This window comes from Tiliqua scincoides, chromosome 2, assembly GCF_035046505.1.
Source record: "Tiliqua scincoides isolate rTilSci1 chromosome 2, rTilSci1.hap2, whole genome shotgun sequence".
In the NCBI taxonomy this organism is placed as follows: domain Eukaryota; kingdom Metazoa; phylum Chordata; class Lepidosauria; order Squamata; family Scincidae; genus Tiliqua; species Tiliqua scincoides.
This window is the reverse complement of record NC_089822.1, coordinates 7,407,743-7,435,152: the sequence shown is the minus strand read 5'-3', so window position 1 is coordinate 7,435,152 and position 27,410 is coordinate 7,407,743. Positions and strand designations below refer to the sequence as shown.

Below are 27,410 nucleotides of genomic sequence, written 5' to 3'. Positions count from 1 at the left end.
TCTGTTGACAGGTAGATTTCTACCCCAGTGGGGTCATCTTTATACCAGCACAGGGCTGACCTTAGGGTAGTTTGGCCAATTTGGGCCCTGCAACTGGTGGGCCCCCAAACTGGGGCGACAAGCAAAGTGCTGACAGCCATATCAGGTATCACATTTTGTATCTGATGCTCTGGCATGGAAGCATTGTCACTGGGTGGCCTTCTCACCCCTCCCCTCCCGTTTGCAGGCCCAATTGGCTTTTAATTGCACCCCCAAAGCAATTGGTGGTGATGCCACTGCCGGAAGCCTTGCCACTATTGCTCATCCTAGTGAGCAGGGGCCCCCCACAAGGGTGGCGAGCCCTGCAAAAATGTTTTGCATTGGGACCCACAGCTCCTAAGGCCAGCCCTGCACCATCATGTGAATATACACAGGTGTATCTGGAGTTGGGATTGTCAAGTCTGTTGATGGTGTGAGAGCCATAAATGCAATTGTTGTCGTTCTTTAATTGCATTTATATTTACTGTATTTTTAAAGATTGTTAGCCTCCTTGAGTACCATTGGCAAAAGGTGGGATACAAATCTCTTAATAATAATAATAATAATAATAGGAACAGCACATATACTACAGCGATATTTGTAACACAACATGAAAACAACTGTTATCCTGCACATGCCTGATCTCGTCTGATCTCGGAAGCTAAGCAGGGTCAGGCCTGGTTAGTACTTGGATGGGAGACCGCTTGGGAATACCGGGTGCTGTAGGCTTATCCCATAGTCTTTCGAGACTGAAGGTTGCCAACCAACCATGAAAACAAAAATCTAGCTGCCTATCCTAGGCCCTCAGGAAGGACATGATAAGTGGATATATACAAAATCCAATCAAAAAACATGACTGTGCAAAAATTGGATAAGAAGTGTCATAGCTACAGGAGGTGCAAAGCACTAAGTTTTGCAGGAAGCCTCAAGGAAGTGTGCAAGGACCCCCTTCTCCTTGGAGCCATTGGGGGTGGGGGAGAGAGCAAAATAGAGGCACATGCCTGGAATGGCTCCAAGGGGGAGGGGGTCCTTGCACACCACTCTGAGGCTCCCTGCAAAACTTAGTGCTTTGCACCCCCTCTAGCTATGCCATTGATAGTAATAAACCTCAACCTGGGGAGGATTCCCACCTTATTTACTCCACCACTTTCTACACTCTTTTCCCATCGATACCCGCTCAGCACCCCACAGCCACTCCTGAGTTCATGGCAGAGGCTACAATCCTATCCACACTTTCCTGGGAGCAAGCCCCATTGTCTCTAATGGGACTTACTTCTGAGTAGATGTGCTTAGGATTAGGCCACCGTTTTGGAGAGAATCCCATGTGCAGTGCATGACTTCCATTCTTCCTTCCTGAGACTTCCTCAAGGCTTCGTTCCTTCCCTTTCCTTCCTCCCCCCTCCCTCCTCCCCAGACTTCAGGAATTAAAGAAGGGGGAGGAGGCAAGGAAAAAAAAAAGGCTCTCAGCAACCCGATGCCGCCTTTGCGCAACACAATCACTGGGCTGCCTTTTTTTTTTTTTTTTTGCACTGCCAAAGCGACAGGGTGTCTAGACGCCCACGTGATGGGGGGGGGTGCCTGGGCAGGGCAGCGCCGCTGCGCAGTCTGGAAGCCACCGAGGCAGGCAAGGGAAGGGAGAGGAGGAGGAGAAGGAGGAAGGGGGGACGGGGAGGAGACAGAGCTTGGCTGGGCAGGCAGGCTGGCTGGCTGGAGAGGAGGGATCAGAGGCGAGAGCAGCCCTGAGCCCCCCGAGCCAGGCGGCAGAGAGGCACCGGGGCTCTTTCCCTCCCGCGCCCAGATCGCCCTCCCTGCGGCTCCCCCCCTGAAACTGACATCGCCCCGCAGCTGAAACTGACATCGCCGCTGCGCTCCAGGATCTGGTGGCCGGAGAAGGAGAAGGGCGGTGGGAGAGAGCGCAGGAGCAGCAGCCGGGGAAGGAAGGAAGAAGGGAGCGGAGAAGGCAAGGGAGGGAGTGCAAGAAGAGCCCCGGAGAAGGCGCTGGCCCCTTCGCCCCCCTGCGTCCTCCCTCCCTCCCTCCCCGCGATGCCCGGGCTGGAAGGAGGAGGGCGACCTGCACGGAGGAGGCGCTGAGAAGGGCGCGCTGCGCTGCGCTGCATCGCTCCGGAGACGGCGCGCCGGGGTCGCCCCGAGTCCGCCGCTCGCTCCTCGTGGATTCTTTGTCTCCGATCCGGGCTGCCACCTCCTGCCCTTCCTCCGGGGAGGGCTCGCTCCGCGGCGGCGCTACAAAAGAAGCCACTCTCCAGCAGGGAAACAAAGTAGCAGCTCTCCGGGAGGAGATCAAAGGCGCCGGCTTGGGCCGCATCAAGTCTCGGGGCGTCCCGCAGACCCCTGGCAAGAAGCAACCAGACCCACAAAACGCAGCTGGATCTCTGGATCTATTTCTAGCCTCACTGTGGATTTTTTTTCCCTTCATTGGTTGTTGTTTTCTTTTGCTCCCCAGCCCCATTTATTTGGGGCTCACCCTCCGGCCCCCACCGAGTTGTACCCCATACATTTCTCCCCCCCCCCATCGTACCGAAGCTTGCCTGCCTGCCTGCCTGCCTTCTCGGTTGGATTTAGGACCTCCACCCCACCCTGTGCTTCCCTGGGAGTAAGCCCCCCGGGGCCCACAGTGGCACTGGTTTCTGAGTAAGTATGCTCAGGGTTCCACTGTGAACATCCCAAACCCTTTTTTGCGGGGGGAGAAGAGGAGGAGGAGGAGACCAGCCTGCAGCATCACAGGCGACCTGGGGGTGCTGCTGCCCAGTGGTGGGGAGGGGGCTGGAGGTCTCTGCCCCACTTTTTGGGCCATTTTCCCCATTTTTTTTAGGGGAAGGAAAAACCACCCCCTGACATAAACTGTGGGGCTCCGGCTGCTCGTGCCGTGCGGATCTCTTGGGGGGCAGGAGACGGGCCTCGTATGCTCCAGATCGCCTTGGCTGCGCCCCCACCAGCACCCCCAGCAGCAGGAGGGCGGCTGCCCCCAGCTCTGCCCCCGCCGGCGGGCCCCCTGCTGTGCTCGCGCTTCCTCCCCATCATTTCGGGCTGCTTGTGCTGGCTGCCCGGACTCGGCTCCCGGATTCTTCATGAGTGGCGGACGACATGCCCGCTCCTTAGCCGGCAGAGCCTCCCCTCGTCCCGCATGTTCAGGACCAAACGATCGGTGCTGGTGCGAAGACTCTGGCGGAGCCGTGCGCCCGGGGCGGAGGAGGAAGGCGGCGAGCCCGGGGAAGGGCCGGCGGACGGCCGGGGGGCGCATGGGGCCGGCGGGGGCGGCCGGGGCTGCTGCCTGGGCAAGGCGGGCAGGCTCTCCAAGGCGGCGCTGGGCTCGGAGGCCGAACTGAAGGCGCTCACGCACGCCGTGCTCAAGAGGCTGAAGGAGAAGCACCTGGAGGGCCTGCTGCAGGCCGTGGAGTCCCGCGGCTGCGCCCGCACCGCCTGCCTGCTGCTGCCCGCCAAGGCGGACTCCAAGCTGGGCCAGCACTGGTACCCGCTGCCCCTGCTGCTCTGCAAGGTCTTCCGCTGGCCCGACCTGCGGCACTGCTCCGAGGTCAAGAGGCTCTGCTGCTGCGAGTCCTTCGGCAAGACCCACCCGGACCTGGTCTGCTGCAACCCCTACCACCTCAGCAGGCTCTGCGAGCTCGGTAAGCCATCATCATCATCATCATCGCCGCCGCCCCGGGGGGGGGAAAGCAGGTGGGGCTTCCAGGCTGCAGTCCGACCCACACTTCCCCCTCGAGTCAGCGGGGCTGAAAGGCTTTCTAAGGCACCACTTTCCTGGGATAAGCGCCACCGACTCTAACGGGACTTACTTCTGAGTAGACATGCAGAGGAGAGCCCAAACTGGGCATGTCTGCTCATTAGAATCAACCGGGCTCACTCCCAACAAAGCGTGGATAGGCTGGAGCTGAAAAGTTTCCTAAAGGGGTCAGCCAGGCCACTTTCCCGGGAATAAGCCCCATTGACGTTAATGGGACTTACTTCTGAGTAAGACTTTCTAAAGGCACCAACCAGGCCACTTTCCTGGGAGGAAACCCCATTGACTCTAATGGGACTTACTTCTGAGTAGACATGCATAGGACTGGGCTCGCCTTTGCATGTCTACTCAGAAGTAAGTCCCATTAGAGTCAGTTGGAGCTTGCTCTCAAGAAAGTGTGATAAGATTAGGCTGAAAGTCTTTCTAAAGGCACCAACCAGGCCACTTTCCTGGGAGTAAGCCCCATTGATTCTAATTGGAATTTATTTCTGAGTAGGCATGCATAGGATTGGGCTCAAATAGATCAAAGAGTCCAATCCTATGCATGCTACTCGAAAGTAAGTCCCATTAGAGTCAGTGGGGCTTACTCCCAGGAAAGTGTGGATAGGATTGGGCTGAAAGTCTTTCTAAAGGCACCAACCAGGCCCTGGAAGTTTCTCTTGGTTTTAAAGTATTTTGCAAGTTTTCTGGTGGGGGGGGGGGAGTTTGGGGGGAAAGGGTGCACTTCATTGTATTGAAAAAAACTTGCATGATGTCCCACTGGGAGTGTTTTGGGAGGGTTTGCAAGGATCCAAGATTGCACCATATATGCATGTATGTTTTTCTTAAAGAGAGAGAGAAAAAATGCAAACAGTTTTAATTTAGCTTGCAAAGCACTCCGAGTGGAGCAGCTTTGCACTGCTCTCCTGGGATGTTTGTTTGGTGTATACTAAGAGGAGGTAGGCTGGTGGGGAGAGTTGACCCTGCAACTGAATGGATGCAGGCTTTTCTGCAAAGAATAGTAAAAATCCAGGGACTGCCTTAAGCTGCCAGGGATCTCCTGTACATGTGTGCATGGAGCTTTATGCACAGAAGCTGTGGATCACAGTACAGGATTAATTTTTAAAAAAAATTATGATTGGGTTGGAGAAACCTAGCCCTGAATCCTCTTCTGCTGCTTTAATAGACAAATCTGCAGCCAGCCTGAGGTTTGCAAAAGCAATTTCAACCCTTTGGCTTGCTGGTCGTTCCCAAGATTTCCCCTCGCAGCCCTCCTCCGCCCCTATATAATATAAAAGAGAACACATAATTTCCAGGCACCAGTGTACAATCTTGCTGCCTCTCCTCCTCCAGGCAAAGCAGCCTTTGGTTTCCAAACGGGGGGGGGGGAACGCTCTAGCACAGCATGGTTCTGATCATCAGTGTAAAAGTTTTTGGTGGGCTTGTTGTTAAAAGTTCACATTCTGTATGGTGGGGCCAGGGAGGCGCTTTGATGTGTTTTAAGCCACAATATGATGCATGTCTACTCAGAAGTAAATCCCATTATAGTCAATGGGGCTTACTCACAGGAAAGTGTGGATAGGATTGTGGCCTCAAACCCCCCCCCCCAAAAGCTCTCTATTCCCCCCATGGCCCAGCTTCCATCCTCTTTTTCATCCTCCTTGTGGTGAAACCTCCCATAGTTGGTGCATGGAACATGGTTCAGTGTGCAAGTCACTTAGGAGGAATTTATGTGTATGTGCCTTTGTGGGGAGGGGGACATGAAATGTGAGTCTGAATTGTGTGTATCTATCTCTTGATCGCCCCCCTTCTCTTCCTCCCCCCCCCCCAGGCTTTCTGTGCAGTGTTAAATGTGCACGCAGCTAGCTAGCTAGCAAGCTTGGGATTATCAGGGAGCCGGGATCAGTGGGTGATTTCCAGAGCTGGAGTGTTTCAGCCCAGCCAAGGAGGCCCCGCTGGAGACAGCCAGAGGAGCAGATAGCACAAGAGACTGGCGCCAGCCGGCCCCCTTTGTTTATCTGACAGTAAAATATCAAGGCAATCACCGCCTGGCTTGCCCTGCCTCCAACCCCCAGAGCTAAGACAAACAGTTTTGCTACAAGAATGCCACTGTTATCTTAAGTTCCTATCTTTTTTTTTTCTCCTCCTTTTCCTTTCTCTTCTCATGGCCCTGCTTTTATTTTCTCTGTACTTTTCTAATTCCAGAGTCTCCCCCTCCTCCCTACTCCAGATACCCCATGGATTTTCTCAAACCAACTGGTAAGTCAACTTCTGAAACAATCTGAAATTTGGGGGGGGGGATTTGGGGGTCAGATTTTTTTTTTCTTGGAAAGAATTCTCCTCCACCAGATCTGCTCATTATGTTCATGTTGATGATGTGATCCCACTGGTTTATTTTGCTTTTTCAGCCCCTATTTGCTAGCAACCCCTACACATCTCATTGTGAGCAAGCCCCATTCAAATTAGTGAGATTTTTAATCCTGAATAATGTGGGTTGTGGGATTTTTGTTCTCAAAACCTCCCAGACTTTGCAAGGTGCTAGAATTCCATTATTGCTGTTCCTAAAGACTGCCTTCCTAAATCCTTTTGCTTGCAGGTAAGCTTCATACAGCGTGAAACTGAAATATAAGTATATTTGTTTAAATGTGAACCAGATGTTGCATGTGAAGCAAGTAGTGCTTCTCACTAGTAACTTGTCCCTGTGAATGTTTACTTGGAAGTAAGCCCAACTGAATTCATAGTTCATAACTCATCCTTGGCATGTTTACGCAGAAGTAAACCCCACTGAATGTAATGGAACTTAGACTGCAATCCTGTGCACACTTTCCTGGAAGTAAGCCCCACTGACCATAATGGGACTTACTTCTGAGTAGAGATGCCAAGGATTGGGCTGTTTAGCAGGTGTGCTTAGAATTCCAGCCTCAGTGAGACAGGCTCTCAAGTTCAGGGTGCTTCGGATCCTGCAGCCCAAGTAATTTAACTTTTTCCTTTGAAAAGGAAAACACATTTTGTTGCTGTCAAGATGTACATATAAAATGTATGAATGACTTCAGGCCAATCTGATATTTGACCTGTAATGTTAGGAGTAGCAGCAAAAGGCACACTGGAGCTATATCTATTGTTCATTGATTGATAATGGAATGGGTGAATTTCAACTGATGTGGGTTTTTCAACTGATGTTGTATTTGCTTTTTATTTATTTATTTAAATTAGTAATTTGCCATAAAGATGTTAAAAAATATGAAGGGGGCACGGAGATGTTTTTAGCACAGCTTTCTGCATGCTTGTTGCTTGTAGTTGAGTGGCAGGTTGCCAGGGCAGAAGCCCATTCGAGGCTGGCACCAAGTGCAGTTGCGGTTGTCTGCATAAACTTTTGGCTGGCAGCTGGCTCACCCTGTGCTAGATAAATAGGGCTGGCATTGTGGAGAGAGAGAGAGAGAGAGAGGCTTTAGTGAAAATCGGAAATGTGGATGAAATTGAGGGGGAGGGAAATAGAATTCCACAAGCCACTTCATATCTCTCTTGTAGATTAATGGACTAACATACAGATTGCAGAGTGGTTGTCTTTATTGATTACATCCTGATGTCAGGCAAAGGCAATAAGTTAGTGTGGTTTAAAAATAGTCTTCATAAAAGCCAAACTTCAGGGAGTTTCTAGCCCCTCCCACCCCAATAGAAATATGTTATAAACAATTATTGTTTTGTGTGCTAGATCTGGTGAGTTTGTAAAGTTTAATCACAGTTAATCCTGATAGATGAGAGGATAAACAATTTTCCCTTTCCAATGGCTCAGCCAGTCTTTCGATTGTATGCTCCTTGGGAATTGAGACCTACTAATTTGCTTATGAAGCTCTGTAAAGTGTCATGTACACAGTTGCAGCTTTATTTAAAAAAATAATTTATTCCAGTGCTTTAAGAAATAGGGATGCCCCTATAGACACCCTGTGACTACTTTCCATGTTGCTTGTAACTTTCATTTGCAGCCCAGGTATTTATATCCCCCTTAGAGGTACTTGGGCTTTTCCTGGTCTTGCTTTTAAAAGGGACCTTTCTCCACAGTTCTGTTTGGAAATAACACAGGTTTATGCCATATATGTAAGCAGGCCAAGTTGTTTACTAAGTGAATAGGTTGCCCAGAGTGTTACTTTAGATGTGCTCACTGAGATTGGAATACCAACATAGTAACTTACACTACCAGCCACAAAAGCCTTAGCATGCATGTCAATAGCTTACACTTCTTGTATTATTAGGGTAACCAGAGTGCCTATACCTTTAAGAGTTGTATAGAAAAGGGGATTTTAGCAGGGGCAGCTCAACTGGAAGGGCTTAAAATGCTGCCCCTGCCAAAATCCCCTTTTCTATACAATGGTTAAAGGTATAGGCACTCTGGTTACCCTAATAATACAAGAAGTGTAAGCTATTGACATGCATGCTAAGGCTTTTGTGGCTGGTAGTATAAGCTACTATGTTCCCCCTTTTTATCTGGTATCCCTCTGATACTGTATCATGCTATTTTTTTATTTGCTTTTATAGTTCCTAGTGAGTTGCTTCTAATAGATATTCACCACTCCATGTGATAGTCAGTTTCCATCCTTCTGTCACATTCTAGTGTGACTAGGAAACATGTCACTTAATGGACCTACACAGATAGAATTAGGCTTGAACCTTGTCATGGGGCCTTTGGGGCAGTCAACAGGTTTGATGTCCTCTGAAATCCTATGTAAGTGAATATGGTAGGTGCCATTTATTCCTAAGAAAGAAAGTATAAATGCTATACTATCTCCGAATGCCAGATGCGAGGAGGGTACCAGGATGCAGGTCTCCTGTTGTTTTGTGTGTTCCCTGATGTATCTGGTGGGCCACTGTGAGATACAGGAGGCTGGACTAGATGGGCTTTTGGTCTGATCCAGCCAAGCTTTTTTTACATTCTTACGGGGACACTGGTTGGAGAGGGGGAACTTCCCCCTACTCCTGACACTGAGTGACCTGGCACTTGCTCATAGGGATCATATGATCTCATATGCGCTCTCTCTCTCTGTGTGTGTGTGTGCGTGCGTGCGTGAGAGAGAGAGAGAGAGAGAGAGAGAGACCTATGAATAGTGATGGAACTTCTGCTAATTTTGTTACTGAACAGTTTCATAATAATGGATGGCACAGTGGACATGATCTTGAGAGATCTGGATTTAAATCATCGATTGCTTAGTAGCAAGGTCACTACCTCCCTAATTTGGAAAACAACATTGCTAACATTCAATGACTTTTACATACTAAAATGTGCAAAATAAAAGGGGAAGAAGGGCATCTAAATTCAGTTACACTTATTCTCAAGGAAGTGCATAGGACTGAGTCCTTAGGCTGTGATCCTAAGCACACTGACTTGAATGAAAGATTTACTAAAACAAATAAGACTTGCTTCCAAATGAAGGTAGCTCAGCTTGGTGTGGCATGTGTGCCTGTGTGTAAATGTGTTGTTTGTTCATTACTGGTTTCTTCTTCTGTTGCACAGAGCTAAGGGAAATTTGGAAAGACTGGCAAATAGCTGGCAAAATCAGAGCTGTAGGAAAGAATGGTTTAAGGGGCTGCCATTTGGTTTCCGGTAAAGATGTTGGGAAGAATCTATTAGCGGGAGTTTAAACATCCCGCTTGCCATTGCCAGGACCTCAGTCTCCGTTAGTGAAGTGATATATTTGTTCATTAGCAAGTGTTGACATAAGGTAGCAAAACTGTGTGTAAACAGATGAAGCCACAGAACTCCAATATGCCATTTTGAAAGGAAAAGTTCTCTGTATTGGCCAATGGGAAGTGATTAATGGAACCAGTCGGAAATCTGGGTGATTCACCTCAAAGCCCCCTCCCCCTTTAAGTCCATTTGGCTCTTGAACTCTGAATATTGTAGCACGTGGCGCATGAAGAGAGACAAAAATACCCCATAAGTCTGTCATTGCAGGTGGTTATTACAACCTCTGACTCCCATTTGACTTCCTGTTTAATCAAGGCCATTGTGAGGAGAGAGAGGGGAAAAAATGATATACAGTGTCTGTATATCATTTTGTATGTTCTGCTGTAGACAGTGCTCTGCTGCGAACATAACTTTTCTCGCATTCTGGTCTCTTCAAGTGTGTTGTTGCTTTGTATGGTTTGCCTGGGGCTCAGTAGATGTGCAAATCCTGGTGTGAATTAAATTTCAAACCTTTCCAGACCTCTTAAGTCTGGCAAGCTCTGGTTGGTGTAGATATAGGCAAGTTTTTGAGTCTCATAGTACCCGACATCATGCCAAATAGATAGGTAGGTGTTTCTCATGGGCATGTAGAGCAGTGTTAGCAATACTTATAATTGTTATCCTGGTTGGATAAAAATAATCAGTGGCTAAAAGTTTCTCACTGTGATGTCAGGAGTGAGCCACCAGTGTTGAATGGTGTCATTTGTTGGTCCATGATTTACCTCTCCTTTTTTAAAAGAAGTACATTTTGAGCTCTTGGTGATGTAAAAAGTAGTTTGAAGATACATTGTTGCGCCTTAGAAACAAGAGGAAGGCACATCACCCAAGATTTTTTTTTTTCTGTCTGTAAGCCGATTGCATCAGTGGTCTTTCAACACTTGGAGATAACAGTTCCAAAACATGAACACTGCAGAATAAATACACGGCCATCATCCATGGCTTGGTACCCGTAGTGCTTGTGCAGATATTATGCAAGCTACTTGTGGCCCACTGTGGCAGGTTCCCACGGGGGGGGGAGGGGACTGGCCTTTAGTGATACTTGCCCCATACTTGAGGCCATACTTGAGCCAGTGCTTTGCATGCAGAAGACGCCAGGTTCAGTTCTTGATATCTCCAGGTAAGATTGGGAAAGACCCCTATTTGAAACCCTGGGGAGTCATTTCCAGTAAGTGTAGACAGTACTGAGATGTACCAATGGTCTGACTCAGTGCAAGGCCCCCCCCCCCGGATATGACTTTGGCAGCCCTGTATAGGTCACAAAATCTAGGGTGCCTTGTAGGCACCTTCCTATGTGGACTTGACCAGGGATGGAAGAATTCTAGGTGCCTAGAATTTGAACTGATGCTCAAGAACTTAAAATCTTTTTCTGGCCCTGCCATTGACGGTTAACTTTGGGCTGCGGGTTCTGTTTGCAGCATGCAACGTGCAGGGAAACTGAAGATTTGCGCTTGCAGAAGGCTCGTGATGGAGGCTTCTCAAAGTCTTTATGCACAGGAATTAAAACACCACAAAATCAACTTAATAAGATTTGCAGATGTGTTCTTTTAGGCTAGTTTTAGAGTGAGGTTATGTGAGGCAAAGCAATGAATCAGCAAAACTAGGCATAGACTGCTTTTTTGGCGGGGGAAGGGGTCACTCATTTGCAGTGAGTTTCAAATGTTAAAATTTCTGAAATACTGTATTCTTGTATGTACACAAAGGACAGATTCTACAAAGCCTGAGTGTGGTAGTTTCTTTATGGGTCCTTTATCCACTTTACTGGCCTCTGGGTTTTCCTTCTGCTTTAGCTTTGGAAATCTTCTTTCTTCCCTTGGTCTCTATAGGTTTACACATAGGAGTGCTATCTCTGGTCTTGGGAAAAGGCATCTCAGTGCTTTCTTATAGCTGCATGACACACAGTGTTCAATCAAATGAGACCAAAGCACTAGTTGTGAACTGTTAAGGTGTAGAGAAACTGGAGACATTAACCACATAGTTTATGAAGTGACCTATGTTCTGTTTTGAGCTGGACTTGGGAGCCCTAAACATGTGGTGGGTACCATCATCATATTCCCCCACCCCCACTCATCTTTATATCCTTCATTTAGGTCTGCCTGTCACTGAGAGAGTCCATCTATGTCTGACCTGTTCTATTTCAGACTGTAGTTGGGGGCTTCCATGATTGGATGACCTTTCATACAAAAACATGTCCTTTACACAGAGAACTAGATTAGGGAAAAGGATTCTAGCCTAGTCTTTTCCCTGATGTGGCAGTTTTCTTAGCAGTAAATTGTAACTTCACACACACATCCCTGGCCACTACTTGAGGTGGTTTTGGACAGTGAGAACTAGGCCTTTGGCAAAGGGAAGCACTAAAGAATTGCTGAAGATAAACATTTGAAATGGGGCAAGATACAAAGCATAAATGTCTAGTTAAAGCAAGCTTTAAGTTAAAGTAATCTTTTTTCTTAGATCAGAGAATACTGTACATTTAGAAAGTGTATATATTTCAAAAGTAACTCAATTTCCTGTCTGCCCATTGTTTTTGTTTTGATGAAGTATATCCTGTTAAACTGTATATTCCTGTTCAGGGTTATACTGAACTCAGATAAAATGAGATTGCACAGTTTTGAATACATACATACAGTACATATGTATTCTATTCAGGAATTTGTTTTTGAAATACAATTTTTAGGGGTGGGTGGAAAAGAAATGACTTTAATGTTGTTGTGTGTGTCTGTAGGTGTCCATGCTGACATTGTTGTGTACTATACTGCATGCCCAAACTTTTTGTAGCCAAAGGCAGTGTTGGCAACTTCTCAGCAACTTATGGTTATCTACAGGCCTATAGATAAGTTGGGTTTGGATTTCCTTTCATTCTTCACTGGACATGAAAGGGTTAGATTTTTGTTTAAGAATCTGGCTTCAGTTTACCTTGGGTCCTGAGGATAAACTAGGAATTGATGGGTGTCTGGTACCTATTATTAATATTAATAGTATTTATATACTGCTTTTCAAGGAAAAGTTCACAAAGCAGTCTACAGAGAAAATCAAACAAGTAAAGGCTCCCTGTCCCAAATGGGCTTACAATCTAAAAATATGCAAAAGAACACCAGCAGACTGCCACTAGAAAAAGCACTGCTGGGGTGAGGAGGGTCAGTTACTCTCTCCCTGCTAAATAAAAGAGGAGCACCAATTTGAAAGAGTACCTCCCTAGTTAGCAGGGACAGGACCTTTTGACTTCAAAACATTTTATTAAAAATCTGGGAGCAGATCCAACTACTGTATTTTAAAAAATAAATGCGACTTTTGTCAAGAAAGTGGAAAACGTTTCTTCCAAACACTTAAGCCTTGGTATTACTTATACCTTTTATATTACATAACAAGTGACTTTTAAGTATGTCTGGCTAAAGTTCATGAGCTGCAGAAATTTTGAGCTGCCTGTTGTAGTTCATAGGGCCTTCCTGGTATTCTCAGCATTACTCTAAATCTTAGGCTGATGTTAATGCAAGAGATCACCTTTAAAACATAGCTTACCTACTCACTCCAAAAACTGGATGTAGTTGGAAGAGTAGTTAGCAATACTGTACTAGGTGAAAGTGTGAATGGACTTTTGTTGAAATAATACAGAAACGAGAGCCATTTTTTAAAACACTGGAGTCTTGTTGGCAACCCCTCTCCCCCAGTTCTGCTTCACTTTTTCATTGTCAACTCACTGCCTCAAATCACATCAATAGAGTACCAATGAGAACTTTTTTTTGATCTTGATCTGCGGCTTAGGCATGGCAAGCTGGGTTTCAATAACCAGCGACTAGCAAGAAAACAAAACCAACTCAACCAAAGAAACAGGCGCAGGTGGGGGGGAGGATTCCAGCCAGTGTATAATCTTGTACTCATTGACTAATGTGATGAAGTGGCAGAGTGGAGCCTAGACATGGGTGATGAGTTAGGGTGGATGTATCATGAAGAACTGCACTGTCTCTGTGCAGACAATTAGTAATAACTTCCTGCTAAATGCTTTGGAATGTGTTTCCATTTGGCCTGAGACATTGCTTGCAATGAGTTTTTTAAGAACGGTACGTCATGCTTATTTCTTAATTCATTTCCCTTTTCTCTTACAGCAAGTTGTCCAGACTCTGTGCCTTCCTCCACTGAGACAGGGGGAACTAATTATCTAGCCCCTGGGGGGCTTTCAGGTAAGAAACAGGAGTTGATTTGAACCCTTGCCTTTGTACATTAGAAAAGTTTTTTTTTTTTTTGAATCTTTATGATGGTGCGGAAAGCTTTGATGCAACTAAAGTGGCAGGGGGCAGAAGTGGGTCACTTGTTATCAGGTGAGACAGATTCAGACAACAGCCTGTCTTTCGCCTGGAAGAACTTATGCACTCATCAGGTGTTGGGAACCAAGAAGAATTCTGTGGTCCAAAGAGGTCCAAGAGGAATTGGGCACCATAGCAGATTGTGGCCAAGCAACTGTGTTGGAAGGCATCCATATTTTGCCAAATGCCTAAACCAGTTTAGTTCCTGCTGCTTGGTGAATTAAAAAAGACATTGTTTGCTAGAAGAAAAACTAGTTGTCTGAATTCACACTCAGTTGTAAAGTTACAATTGGAAAGTTACAATCAGGTACAATAAAAAAATACTTTGGATGTCTAGGAGTTGACTTCAGATTTTTAGTCACCCACCCTGCCTAGGGTTGAAAAATGATCTCGTATTTATAGTTGTCAGTCTTCTATTCCTAGGTGACCACTTTTCTTGGATTTTTCTAGCTTTACTTACCAATAAAAGTTTGTAGAATTTTGCTAATTCTTGTAGCTGAGTGGCTAGAGCCCCTTTGGGGTAACATATAGATGAGCAGCCTGCAGTGTGCCAGCTCTCTGCTGAATTCTGTGACATGCAACAGTTTGTGTGATACTGTCATGTTGCAGTTCTGTTGGCAACCTTCAGTCTCGAAAGACTATGGTATCGCGCTCTGAAAGGTGGTTCTGGAACAGCATCTAGTGTGGCTGAAAAGGCCAGTTTGGGAGTGACAATCCCTTCCACACTGGGAGCAAGTGCAGTCTGTCCCTGGTCTGTCTCCCTGGCTATGGGCCTTCCTTCTTTGCCTCTTTGCCTCAGACTGTTGGCCAAGTGTCTCTTCAAACTGGGAAAGGCCATGCTGCACAGCCTGCCTCCAAGCGGGCCGCTCAGAGGCCAGGGTTTCCCACTTGTTGAGGTCCACTCCTAAGGCCTTCAGATCCCTCTTGCAGATGTCCTTGTATCGCAGCTGTGGTCTACCTGTAGGGCGCTTTCCTTGCACGAGTTCTCCATAGAGGAGATCCTTTGGGATCCGGCCATTGTTGCAGTAGCATTTTACATATGGTATTGAACAGTTATAGGACTGTGTTTTTCTGACTACAGGAGAGGTCCTATTGTGTGCCCATATTTCCCTTGCATGGTCTTTCTGATCCAACAAATTTGTATCCATCCTCCACTGTGAAAATTTAGTCATGATACTACGTAGACAAAGACTCCTTGTAGGTTGGCAGCTGCAACACAGCAGTTAGCTGAGGGCACTATCTGCCTGTGTGATTTATGCACTGAGAGCTAAATTATATACTGCCCACTGCATGGGTGTGCCAGAGCAGGCTGCAGCTTTTTTTTTTTCCTTCAAAATTGCAAGTTCAGGCTGGCTTTTAGTGCATAAGGTGGGTGTAAGAAGTTTTGTGGCTCACGACTTTTGTACATATGTGGAAGGATCCCTCGGAAGGATTTGTAAAGGGATATTTTGGGGCCCAACCACTGAGGAAGCAACATGTAGGATCTGGTTTGGAGGCCTGTTCTTCCGAAAGATCTCTTACGTATGTCCTATACATATTTACTCAAAAGTAAGTTCCACTGTGGTCAGTGAAGCTTACTTCCAGGTAAGAGTATATAGGATTGCAGTCTTGGACTTTTGATTTGCTTGTAATGTTTACAGTTGCAATCCTGTGCACAGTTAGGGTGCTTAAATCTAATCAGGTTAGTAGTAGTAGAAACCCATGTGGACTTGTATGGGAGGTGAACTCTTCCTTCCTTCCTTCCTTCTACTTGTGCAGCTCTATCTCTTTGAGACACCTAGTGCAGCCCCCAAATTTTGTGTGTGTGTGTTGTTTTGCTAATGCCGGAATAATACCTGTCTGGCTCATGTATGTTTTTGGAAGATAATTTTTCCTTTGCCAAAAAATCCTTGCTTGATTTATGATTTCTGGAGTGGTTGTATCAGATCATTAGCCAACAACTGGATTGTCAGAAATATGTAGGCCCTCTTCCTGTGTGTGTGTGTGTGTGTGTGTTTCTCTCCAGGAATTGCATTGAGCATGGCTATATTTAAGTGAGCCTTGTTTGCTTTCCTTTTAGCGTAATATATACCCTACCCTATCCTACCCGTGTTATTTGAGAGGGGAGTATACTGTTTGTTCAAAGGACCTTAGAGAATTAATCAAGTGAGCAATGGGGGGGGGGAGTTGTGGTTTGTCTTTAATTTTTTTTCTCACTGTAGCTAGTTCTCAGATTTTCAAGCTAGACTTCTTATTGGAATGCTGGTCTTATGGAAGAAAAGATGTAACATAATTGCAGAATGAAAAGAAAGAAGAAATCAAAACGTTCAATGAGAATGTTAGAAGTTTTAAAGGGGAAAAAAAAGCCTTTGTAGTATGGGGTTGAGCTCCATAGCATACCACACGAAATAAGCAAAGGAAGTACTAGCTTTTAAGGGGAGCCTCTTTTTGAAAGGTTTATGTATTGATAGCATCTCGTCTGTCTAGTCTGCTGCTGAAGGAGAGAAAAAGAGGGAGGGGTGGAGGCTTGGGGCCACAGGAAATAACAGAGCTTGCCTGGTAGTGGAATGCTTTCTTAAGGGGCTCTCTCTGTAACATTTCAACTCCACACACAGAAAGAATTGGTAAAAGGTGCTTTCACTGAAGGTTTTCATCTTTACATTCAGCGTTCCAATCCTTCTTAAGGTGAATCTCACTCTGCCATGATTCTGGCTTTTCCTGGTGGGGTTTTGAACTTTTCTTTGATTACCAGAAAGTATCCCCAACTTCAAAAGAGAATCTTAATTTTCGTTTTGCAGTTTGTAAATATTTAGTGTAATAAAGAGTACTCACCAGTGATACAGTGAGCTGCATACTCTCTAAAATAAAAGCCAGATATGGAAGAGCATTCATTTTGGATTTCTCCTGATTTGTTAGAATTGCAGACCTAAAAGTGGTCTCTGAAAATTCCCTAACTGGAAAGTCTACAGTCAGAAAGCAAAAATTAAATGGGAGAGCCAAGATACGGCCAAGTTTTTAAAGTCTCGGTTATTTCAGTGGGAGAGATTTTTGGGACTTGAAAGTGTTTAACTTTGACTTGGGTGATGCCAAGGTTTTGTAGAATTTTCCAAAGCTAACTTTCTCTTGTCTTTGTACACTTTTGAGATGGGTCTTTGGAGAGTGTATTTGAACAGGACTTTTCATGAGTTAAGAGCATTTAGGGTGCTTTACTTTTTTATCAATAGGAGAAAGTGGTGACAAAGTTTAAATAGGGAATGGTTCACAGAAAAGTACACATGCTGTTCGGTTTCCCATCTTCTTCATGCAGTTTTAAGGAAGCTTAGGAGAAAATTTGCCTTCTCACTTTATTCTCAAGAAAATATGAATTTTAAATGTCATCTGTCTGGCACCTTGAGATTTGAAGACCCATCTGCCCAATGTCTCATTGACTTGGCTTCTAAATTGTTGTTTTTCTGTGAGATAATACCATTGTTCCACAAAGACAAGCCTCCAACTTTGGGATATAATAATGACTATTTTGCACATTACATTTTTAGGTGTAAAAAAATAATTGCAAGATCAAAGCAAATGTTATGGCAAAAGAATAGGTTCAGAGCAAAAAAGAAGTAGTTTTTGAGATATAGAAAAGGAAGTACATGGAATGTATGTAAAATTTATTGCAACAACATGCCATGATGGCTATTAGCTTAGATGGCTTGTGGAAAAGGTTAGAACAGTGGTTCCCAAATTTTTAGTTGGTAGTTCACTTGACCTACTAGGCCACTGGCCATGGCTCCCTATTATGGCTACAATCCTATAAATTGTATAGGGTGGCAGTCTTTTTGCAAAGATTCTGTGGCTCCCCTGGCTGGTTTCCATGGCTTCCTGGGCAGCCACGGCTCACAGATTGGGAACCATGGGGTTAGACGTGGAGAGTAAATATTATCAATGGCTTTTAGCATTCAGATGCAGCTGCCTATCACTTTTAAGAGGAAAATGTTGGTGTTAGATGAGCCATTGGTCTAATCTAGTAAGGCAGTGCATATTGGTCCTAACTCCCTTGAATATACTTCTGTATCATACATGAAATCAAAACAGCATCTCCAAATATGTTAGTACATGCCTCAAACGATAGAGCTTTCATAGGAACACGGTATCGCTCAGTAATGTGAACTTGTTGAAATAATGTATTGAAGCAACCATTATAAGGAGTGCTGACTGTTGACTGCAGGAAAATGAAGGTTTCCTAAACCTTCATTAATCCAATAACTGGAGGTCTGATTGCCTGACTGTACATTTTTGCTAGAAATGGGAAGTGACTTCCAGGATAATCTTCCAGCTTTGGTGTGGATTATGGCAGCTGTCCCAATTATTTAAGTAAGTATTGTCTGTAAGTACAGGTGTGCACCACTTTGCAACTGTTTGCTTAACAACGGACCGTATATATGACAGTGGTCAAAGCACAACAAAGATACTCTTAATGAGGCAATGGTGTCTCCCGTAGCCTGCAGCAGAGTGCCTGTTTACACAACAGAGAGGATCTTAATGCAGAAAAGAGGCAATCTATCTCCAGTAGCCTGTGCAGCCAGCTAGTGTCTAGCAGGGAGTGTCTGTTTACACAAAAAAGGCAACTGGTTGGACTGAATGTTCACTTAATGACCTAACCGCATAACAATGGGGATAGGAGAACGTATCCCTGTTATTAAGTGGCACACACCTATGCTGTACAGTAAGTACTGTCCCAGTTATGTCAGACTAGAAGAAATAAAAAGCTCCATAACCAGGGGAAACAGAACATTCCTCAACCAGTGGGAGCCATGTCAGTGGGTAAGAAGAGGCATCGTGTAATTATTTGCTGAGGTGAATAGTCTCTCAAGGGTTACCTCGTCCCCTCGCTTTTACTCGAAAGATGTTCTTGGGTGTTTTTCTGTGTGAAGAGGGTACCTTAAAAAGTTGGAAAGGGAAGCAGTGCGTTAAAATGTATACGTATGCATAATTTGCCCAAAGAATGCAGAAAGGCCTCAGTGTTTTCTTTCAGGGCTGTCTTTTACAGCTACAAATACAATTTCGTTCTTCTTCATGTGGCTGAAAGTCCTCTCCCTGATGAATGGTGGAGGTGTGGGGGCAGCACTGCCGAGAGGATGTGGGAGGGTGACCAGCCTGGAATGATGAGAGAAATCCAGGAGAGAGACACGCTGCCCAAGTGTTTCCCCCTTGAAAATAACCAATCTGAGCCTCTCTTTCACTTGCTCTGTTTGCTGTTTTTCTTCCTGGCCTTGCCCGAGCTGCAGTGGTTCCAGCTAATGAATGAGGCTCAGTTCAGGGTGGGAGGAAGGCTGGGAGCCTGGAGCCAGTGACTTGATTCTTTTGGCAAGGGAAGAAAAAGCGAGAGAGGGAGGCAGAAAAAAAGAAAAAGGAGCTGAATGTGAAAACTTAATCCGGTGGGGGTCCTCACAAAGGAACTGGTTCCACCAGAAGTGACCTTTAATTCCCTCGGCACTGCCCTTTCATGTCATGTGTGGTGTTTGGAGAGAAAGGAGAGAAAAAGATAAGGGAGGGGGAAAACGAGGGCCGTGTCGGAGAGGAGGGAAGGACCTTGACTGACCAGCTGAAATGAGATTCGGGCTTAACTCTGTTTCTTTCAAAAGTGGATCTTCCCAAAGTTTCAACGTCAGCAGAAGAATGTAGGGAGTAAACATGCTGTTGGGGTCTTCTTTTTTTCTCCTTTCTTTGGCATCTCAGTTAATCTTTTTCTCCTGAGGGAACAAACTCCTAGTTGCCTCTCTGACCCCCGTCTGTTTTCTCTGTTTGGGGCGATGGTTGTCATCAGAAAAGTGGTAGTTTGGGTAGAATAACCTTTGCTTGTATACAGTGGTGTGGTCATTCCGGTTACGGATCAATACAGTCTGGTGTCCTTATTGAAATCTAGTAACCTTAACCTAAAGTAACCTTAACCTAAAGGTTTAGGTTTAAACCTAAGGTTTAGGTTACTAAATCCAGTAACCTTAACTAAAGGCGGTGGTGCATTACAACCCCAATATGAAAATGGTGCTGAGACACACAGAGTGGCCCAAGGTCACTCATGGCCAACGTGGATTTTGGATAATCCATTACTAGACCACATTGGCACTTAGTAGGAGATGGTAGTGTTGTATTTCTGGCTGCCAGGCAAGTTGCCCTCACATGCTAGGTTGATACCCTCCCCTTCCCATCTCCCACTGCGTGGCTGCTGTACTCCTCAAAGTACTTGTGTACCAAAGGAAATAGGTTGTGACATGGTTGCTGTTTATTTGTGAGAATTCCCTTTTTTCCTTTAACTGAAGTCAGACTCAGTGGTTGAAAGAGTAGATCATAGAGATCTGTTTTAAATGCCAGGGTCTCATTCTGAATTTAGTCCCGTACCTTCACCTACAATCTTGTTGAAGTCTTTTTTTATAGACTGTATGTGTATATCTTTTCTAATTGTATGTGTTGTAGTATGTCAGTAGATAAATTAAGTGACATTGTTGACTGCTGTGGCTTCCTTCTTCTTGGATTAGACGTGTGGGTGATCAACCCAATGAGAAATCCTAATTTGAAGATGATGAATGATAGACGATACATAGCTAGTCATATTTGGCTTGGTAATGATATTCCAAGGCAAAGTCAATGAATAAACTGACATGTTCACAAGGAGAGCTACAAAATCACCAAAAAGCAAAGCATGTTTTCAGCACTGCCAAGAGATTTAATGAAAAACTAATTTTGGGTCAGTTCTGCTTCTTCGTAACTTGAAAGACTACTACTTTCAAGACTGCGTAACTTGAAAGACTTGTACTTCTGCTTGTACCAAACAGGGGTTGATTTTAGACCAGTGGTTCCCAAACTTTTTAGCACCAGGAGCCACTCTGTAAAATGACACTCTATCAGGACCTACCTACGTTTATTGGTCTTAAAAAAAAGGAGATCTAGAAAAAAATTATTTATTTATTTAGTTATAAGTAATAATAACCAGGAAGAAGGCCTTCAGACATTTATCTCCCTATATTTACACATGCTTGCAAACTGCAGGAGCTGAGCTCTTTGCAGGGCAATTAGCAGTTACATTACCTAGTTCTGAATAGGCTCAGGGCTTGAGGCAATTAGTTATCTGCTCTTTCTATCACCCTTTGACAACCCACCAAAAGCCAAACCTGAACCACAGTTTGGGAGCCACTGTTTTAGACAATGGTATACCAATATTCCTTTGCTAGCACCCATTTCATTTTGATGTCTGATATAAGTTGTACTGGCCGTAATGTGAAAAGGCATGACAATCCTATGCATCCCATGCCCCTTAACTTCAAAACCGGCCTTATCTTATTCAGTGCATACTTTTAATTCTACTTCAGTTCATCTTTTACTACAAAAGCTCTGAAGGGCAGCTGACTGCCATTTCATTATGAAATAGCAAACGGGCCTGGAATGTTTCACTATGCCTTTTGATCCCTGCTGGTATCTGTGTCCGCTTTGGAGAGGTGAACTTAAAAAAAAAAAGTCTAGGCTATTTTCATAACAGAAGTTCAGTCTTTGGCTTTGTCAGCGGCCCAATTTCTCTATTCTTTTACATACTGTGTGAATGGAGATTGCTGCAGAGGAGGGTGGGTGCAATAGTTTTAGAGAGATCTCAATTCTATTCATGCATATAACTATAGAGGAAATGCATTTATTTACAGTTCCACACCTTATAACCTTAGATGGAGACACATCCCTGTGTAACCATTAGCATCTGTTTATCTTTAACATAAGCGGTTGGGATTAAGGACCAAAAACCGTCAGAACAGCTCTCTCTTGTTATGAACATTGCACCATATGATAGAGTGCAATTCTTTTTGCTGGAATTATAAAAAGCAGGTTATGCAGAGTATTAGCTTGTGTTTATACCCTATTAAACGGCTTGCCTAAAACTTGAAGTCTGTCGCGAAAGGACAAGGTTATCAGGGGTTAACACTGAGATGACAGCAATGGAGTCTTTGAAGTAAAGCAGGCTGCCTGCCAGACTAGCAGGAGCATTGCAGCTCCCCTCACACATCATCTGACCGAAGCCAAGCCAACAAAGTGAAGAGAGACTAGCTCTTGGCAAGCCACCCCTTGTAGTTTTTGGCCTCTGACACTTCATTCTAGCGTCCGTCTCTCTCTCTCTCTCTCTCTCTCTCTCTCTCTCTCTGTTTGGCTTTTTCTTCCCTAGGAAGGAAGGAGGCCACATTTCAGAAGTCTACAAAATGGTTGTAGACAACACTTCTGTACTGGTTGAGTTTGTGAGTGGTTCTCAGATGCCGTACTTTAAAACACTTCACACTGATTTTACTAACACTATTAGGGAAATGGTAATTTAAGACCTATGGTTGAGTTGTGTGGAAACCAACAGAAAGTTAAGTTTTGGGTTTTTTTTGTTTTTTGGAAAGGCTTTTCTTTTTAGATTCTTGAGCAATCATGTTTGTGCAAAGTTAATTATAGAAAACCCAGTTCTCATTTTCCATGGCACTTAATGGGTTTTTAGCAGTGCTCCATGCCGGCTTTTTAAGTTTTTGTCCCCATTAAATCATATGGAACAATTTCAAAAGTTTCGTTGTTTAAACTAGTGACCAAGTCCTCTTGAAACCACTGGAAGAAGTCTGTCACAACTGACTTAAGCCTCATTACTTTCAGTGGGACAGTCACAACTAACTGTAGCTGGATTGTAGCCATCAATAATAAAAACCTACATTCTGTGGGGCATTTTTAAAATGTTGGTTGTGGTGAGAGGGAAAAGGAAGGCGTGCACTTTATCAGACACAGCTCTTGCAGTGTTTATCTAATACATTTTTTTTTCTTTCCTGCCTGCTGCTTTTCCCTGACAATTTTACTTTTTGCAAGAATGTTTTAAGTGTTAGTATCATTTTCTGAGCTCTTTTTTTAAACTAAAAAAAAAAAGATAAGACGTAGTCCCAAGAAATATGCAGAAGTATGCTTTAAAAGTCTAGCCTAATGATATATGACTTTATTTATGTATCTGTCTGCTAAATAAAATTTGCCTGAAGGAAGTGGTGAGAATTGCATCACGTGAGATGGTTTACTTCTGCTTTGTAAGGGTTGGCAATGGAGCCAGATGGGTGACTTTAAATAGGTGTGGGTGGAGAGACTAGCCAGTACATTTTGCCTGGGAGATCTAAATGAAGTAGCCACATTAGGGATCCTTCAGACTTTGTGCAACACCGAGGATGCCCCATTGCAGACACTTTTTGTTTCATACTTCCCTCAAGAGAATAGTGATCATCTAGTTGAAGGTTTTAGGCTCTTAACCTGTCAAGCCACTGTTTTTAGAAATGGGCTATGTCAGATGCAAGGGAGGGCACCAGGATGAGGTCTCTTGTTATCTGGTTTGCTCCCTGGGGCATTTGGTGGGCCACTGTGAGATACAGGAAGCTGGACTAGATGGGCCTACAGCCTGATCCAGTGGGGCTGTTCTTATGTTCTTAACTACAATTCCCAGGAAGCCTTGCAGGTCTCTTGTTATCTGGTGTGCTCCCTGGGGCATTTGGTGGGCAGCTGTGAGATACAGGAAGCTGGACTGGATGGGCCTATGGCCTGATTCAGCGGGGCTGTTCTTATGTTCTTGGGTAATGGGGGACTGGGTATGTTCTCTTCCTCTTCACCATCCTCATAATGTGTGATGTAGGTGCTTGGAACAGAAGTTCATTTTTTTCTCCTCCCATTTTGAGGGGGGAAAAGTTGGATTGCCACATATGTGGGCCTCCACATTGCATTATGTGAGCGTTGGGAGGGATTTGCACCAGGTTATGTACCTGAGCTAGATCTTACACTATTGCCGTTCCCTTGAGGGAAGGAGGAAGTTGAGTAAGTGTCTGAACCTAGACTTCAGAGATCACACTATGTAGTTGTCACTATTGTTTAATAATATGGATTTTTTAAACCGCTAGAGTAATTATTCTTCTTACCACATCAAGCAAAATGCCCCCATACCTCCCCATGGTCGCTTCAACTGGGAAGCAGTGATGTTGGTGACTCAGCCTCATGATGATGAGTGAATAAAAGGCTAGATGTTCTGTTCCAGAGAGAAGCAACTAGGAGCAAACCCTGGTACACTAAACCAAGACCCCAAACTTTCTTCTTGCTCCTCTGAGTGTTATTTCAGACACTCAATACAGTTGCTATTCCTTTGAGTTCCATGACGTCGCTCTGTGTGGCTTTAATTTCTTGGAATCGTGGCCTTTTGTTTTCATTACATTTTATTTAGGTTATGTATTATAGGTTGCAGGAAGGAAACTTCATTACCTCTTTCAGTAAAGGTGTAAATACATGGGGCACTTGGGGTCAATTCTGTTTTCTTTTCTCCCTGAGCCTTTCAATCTTTTAAACGGTGTTTCCAGATGAGTTTTCAAATGGTTCTATTTGGATCAGTGTTCTATTAAATGAGGGCAAAATTGCATCAAATTTGTTAGAAGTAGTTTGCAATAGTTGTCTATCTCCTTATTAATCTAAAATGTGAAGATTGTTTTATCATTATATTGTTTTTGATTTTTTTAAAAATTGGCTTAGTCTATTGCAAGTTGTCTTGGGCAACATTTTTATGATGGAAAGTCAGGGTATAAATACCTAGAAATAAGTATTACTAAAGAGTAGCCATTCAGATAATTAATCACAGAACCAGAATGTCATGCACTCACAGAAACCATGGGAGAAGCTATAGTATTTATTGAGCCTTATTTTGCTGTGTTTACCCAACCTGTTGCAACTGTAATCCAAGACACATAAAACTAATGTGGATTTTTGGGCCAAAGTCTCTGTGATACCTTTCACTTAGTAATCAAAAGTTGGCAGCTATTTGTCACTGAGAGCACATCTCAGGTGGACACTCCTCTCCAACATGAATTTCCTGTTGCTGTGTATGTTCTGTTACGAGGGTGAGAATGTAAATGCTCCTTGATGGTCCAGATGTCTTACTATAAGGTTATTCCTGGGTTATCGACTTTGCATTATCAACCACCCATCTCCAAGCCACTGCGACTCCCGTGGGGTGGTTTTGAAGAGATGCAGGTACCTGACCTCTCATCCCTTTGACCAAATATTTGGGTTTGGGCCACAGCCTTATCAGACAGCATGGTTTCAAGAAGATGAAAGTGGAATTCCTGCTTGGTGCCGTCTTATAGTGACCTCGAGAGTGAGCCATGTAAAAGAAGATGACAACAGGCCAGGCAGAGGTCACCTGCCAGCAAGTACCATCCTTCTGAACAGTATTGAATGACCCAAGCAGAGCAACCTGGCGGTCTGCCTAGTGTCACAGAGTAGCTTCCTCTCCAGTTTATTTTCAGCTCAACAAGATTATTAAGTGCAGTTACACAGCCTTAGTTCAGTTTGTCTCACACAAAGAAAGTAAAGTTCATGTTTACCTCCTTAACTTTTTACCCAAAGAACTTGGCAGTCTGCTGACATTCTGCTGTTTGCTGTGAAGTTTGTTCTAAGGTGCAGCTGCGGGATAGTCGTCTGCTGTTCAGGAACGGTGGAGTTATAAACAAGAATAAATAGCTGATGCTGTATCAAGACGCTGACAAAATGGTGGGAACTTAAAGTGCTTGGCAGCTCTCAGGATCTCTGGCCCCTGGCTTTTAATTAGTTCTTTTAACCAACATTAAAATCTTGGGTGTTGTTTGCTGGAGGGAATGGCTAAGTAATTTAATCACGTGGGACCAGCATGTCTTCAGAAAGACTAGGACTTGCAGCAGGATCATTCTAATCAGGGTTTCTTTGCAGGGTTTTTCCTCTTGGTTTCTTTTATTTTTGTCTGGTTGCAGTGAAGAGAGATATCTTTCATATCCAAGTATTTAATGTGGGGAAGGGATTGTAGCTATCTCTTTGGTCCTCACACCCTTCCACAGCCTTTGGCAGGCTTTGTGCCAAAACATTCAGCCTGAGCAGGCCTCCAGTTTTAAATCTATGCTGCTGCTAATAATAATAATAACTAATAAGAAAGTCTCATGGCATTTGAGGGCTACTGACATTGTGTAGGCAGTTGGTTTATTCATGGAGTACTTTGTGTTAGGATCTGTATTACCTTCTGCCAAAAATGACAGCTCTAGTGAGTACTCACAGGAACAGCTGAGATATTGGCTACACTGATCCACATTTCAGTGGGATAGAAGCTGCTTCACTGAGTGGTGTCATCTCTCTCCAGTGCGCTGTATATGTGTGAAGGGCTGTAGCCCAATGGTAGAGAACATGCCTTCTTTGTAGAAGTCTCAGGTTTAATCCTTGGCATCTCCACGTAGGACTGGAAAAGACTCTTGGGTTAACACTGATTAGCTGTAGCTCTGCAGGGTTTTAGACAAGAGTCTTCCCCAGTCCTATATGGAGATTTCTGACTAGTCCACAGGTGTACACATTTGATCCCTGTTGCATATATGCAACGTTGGGCAGAAAAGGCTTTTAATAATGAACTTGGTGGACTAATGTTCTGACTCCGTATACAGCAGATTCCTATGTGAACACTGGAGCCTGGTGGGTAGGAAAGACCTACATGATTGTATGTGCCCACAGAGTTCTGATATTAACTCACTTACCCTAGTAGATTGTGATCAGTGCAAAGGAAGATGGATCATATTCTTCCTGGTGAATCTTCAGTGTTTTGACTCAAGAACAAAATTAGCCCCTTAACCCCTTATCTTCGGAAAGTGTTTTTACACACATGTGCACTTACAATAACATTCATTTTTTTTTCACAACTAGAAAGCCATTTTCTGCCTCATTCTGACATTTTGCTAGTTCATAGTATTTTAAATACATAATGGTAACTTTCACCTTGATCTTAACAGGAAACATTAAAATGTGATAGGATATTGCATCATTGGTTTATGAGAAATAAAATTCAAGGAAAGGGTAAAAGGAAGGAAACATGATTATTAGTGAAAGAAGAGGTAGGGCACTGAGGGCCTTCCCCCCCCCCTTAATAATCTCATGTTCTTGGGGCCTAATTTCAAAGATGAGAAGCAAGAGAGAGACTGAGTACTTGATTTTATTTTTATTATTTCAAAAAATATTTTAATAGCAGGGTCATATTTACTTGAATGTTACCCGCCGCCTCCTGTCTCAGTTTACTGAAGAATCTTTTCATGATTTTCTCTCGGCTTCCTTCCCCAAAAGGCAAGGCAAAGTGAGCTTTTTGGCTGGGAAGCTGATTTTGGTTTGGCTGCCTAGGCTTCAAACTTGGTCCCCTACCCAGTGTCATTATCTCGGTTTTAACTTGGGGTGGTGGTGGACTGGAGGAGAAAAAAAAAAGACTTCATAAAAATTTGCTCAGCACTTACTTGCCCTTTTAACCTTTCTACGCAGAGGGGGAAAATTGTATCTGTTTGGTCTTCCCTTGAACACTGCGGGTATGTTCATGTGCTTTGAAAAACATTAAACCACCAGTTCTTTTTTTTTTTCAGGAATTCCTTTGAAAGCCTCTTCAGTACTTCCCTGTGCATTAGCAAGAATGAAAAAGGAAACAACTTTTATAGCTGTCTTGGTGGATCTGGCTTGACTATTATATGCCTGTAAAGAATGGGTGCAATTAAACCCTTCCTTTGGAAGGGTAGGAGGGAGAAACCCTCTCAGACCAAGTAATTATCAAGTAATCATGTTCCAAAGGGGCCTATGATATCCTTGCTTCAGTTATGAAAGCCCT

General features: G+C 44.3%; 1 protein-coding gene and 1 pseudogene across 1 annotated transcript in view; both read left to right on the top strand.

Moving 5' to 3' along the window:
• The first annotated feature begins 630 nt into the window (after window positions 1–630).
• Window positions 631–747, top strand: LOC136642374 (5S ribosomal RNA; annotated as a pseudogene).
• A 910-nt stretch (window positions 748–1,657) lies between these two features.
• The window catches only part of SMAD7 (SMAD family member 7), a 49,995-nt gene continuing 24,242 nt past the window's right edge, over window positions 1,658–27,410 (top strand). The window contains exons 1-3 of the mRNA XM_066617116.1: window positions 1,658–3,662; window positions 5,960–6,013; window positions 13,574–13,648. Coding sequence (XP_066473213.1) covers window positions 2,939–3,662; window positions 5,960–6,013; window positions 13,574–13,648 — 853 coding nt within the window. The 5' untranslated portion in view covers window positions 1,658–2,938. The remainder of the gene's footprint in view (window positions 3,663–5,959; window positions 6,014–13,573; window positions 13,649–27,410) is intronic.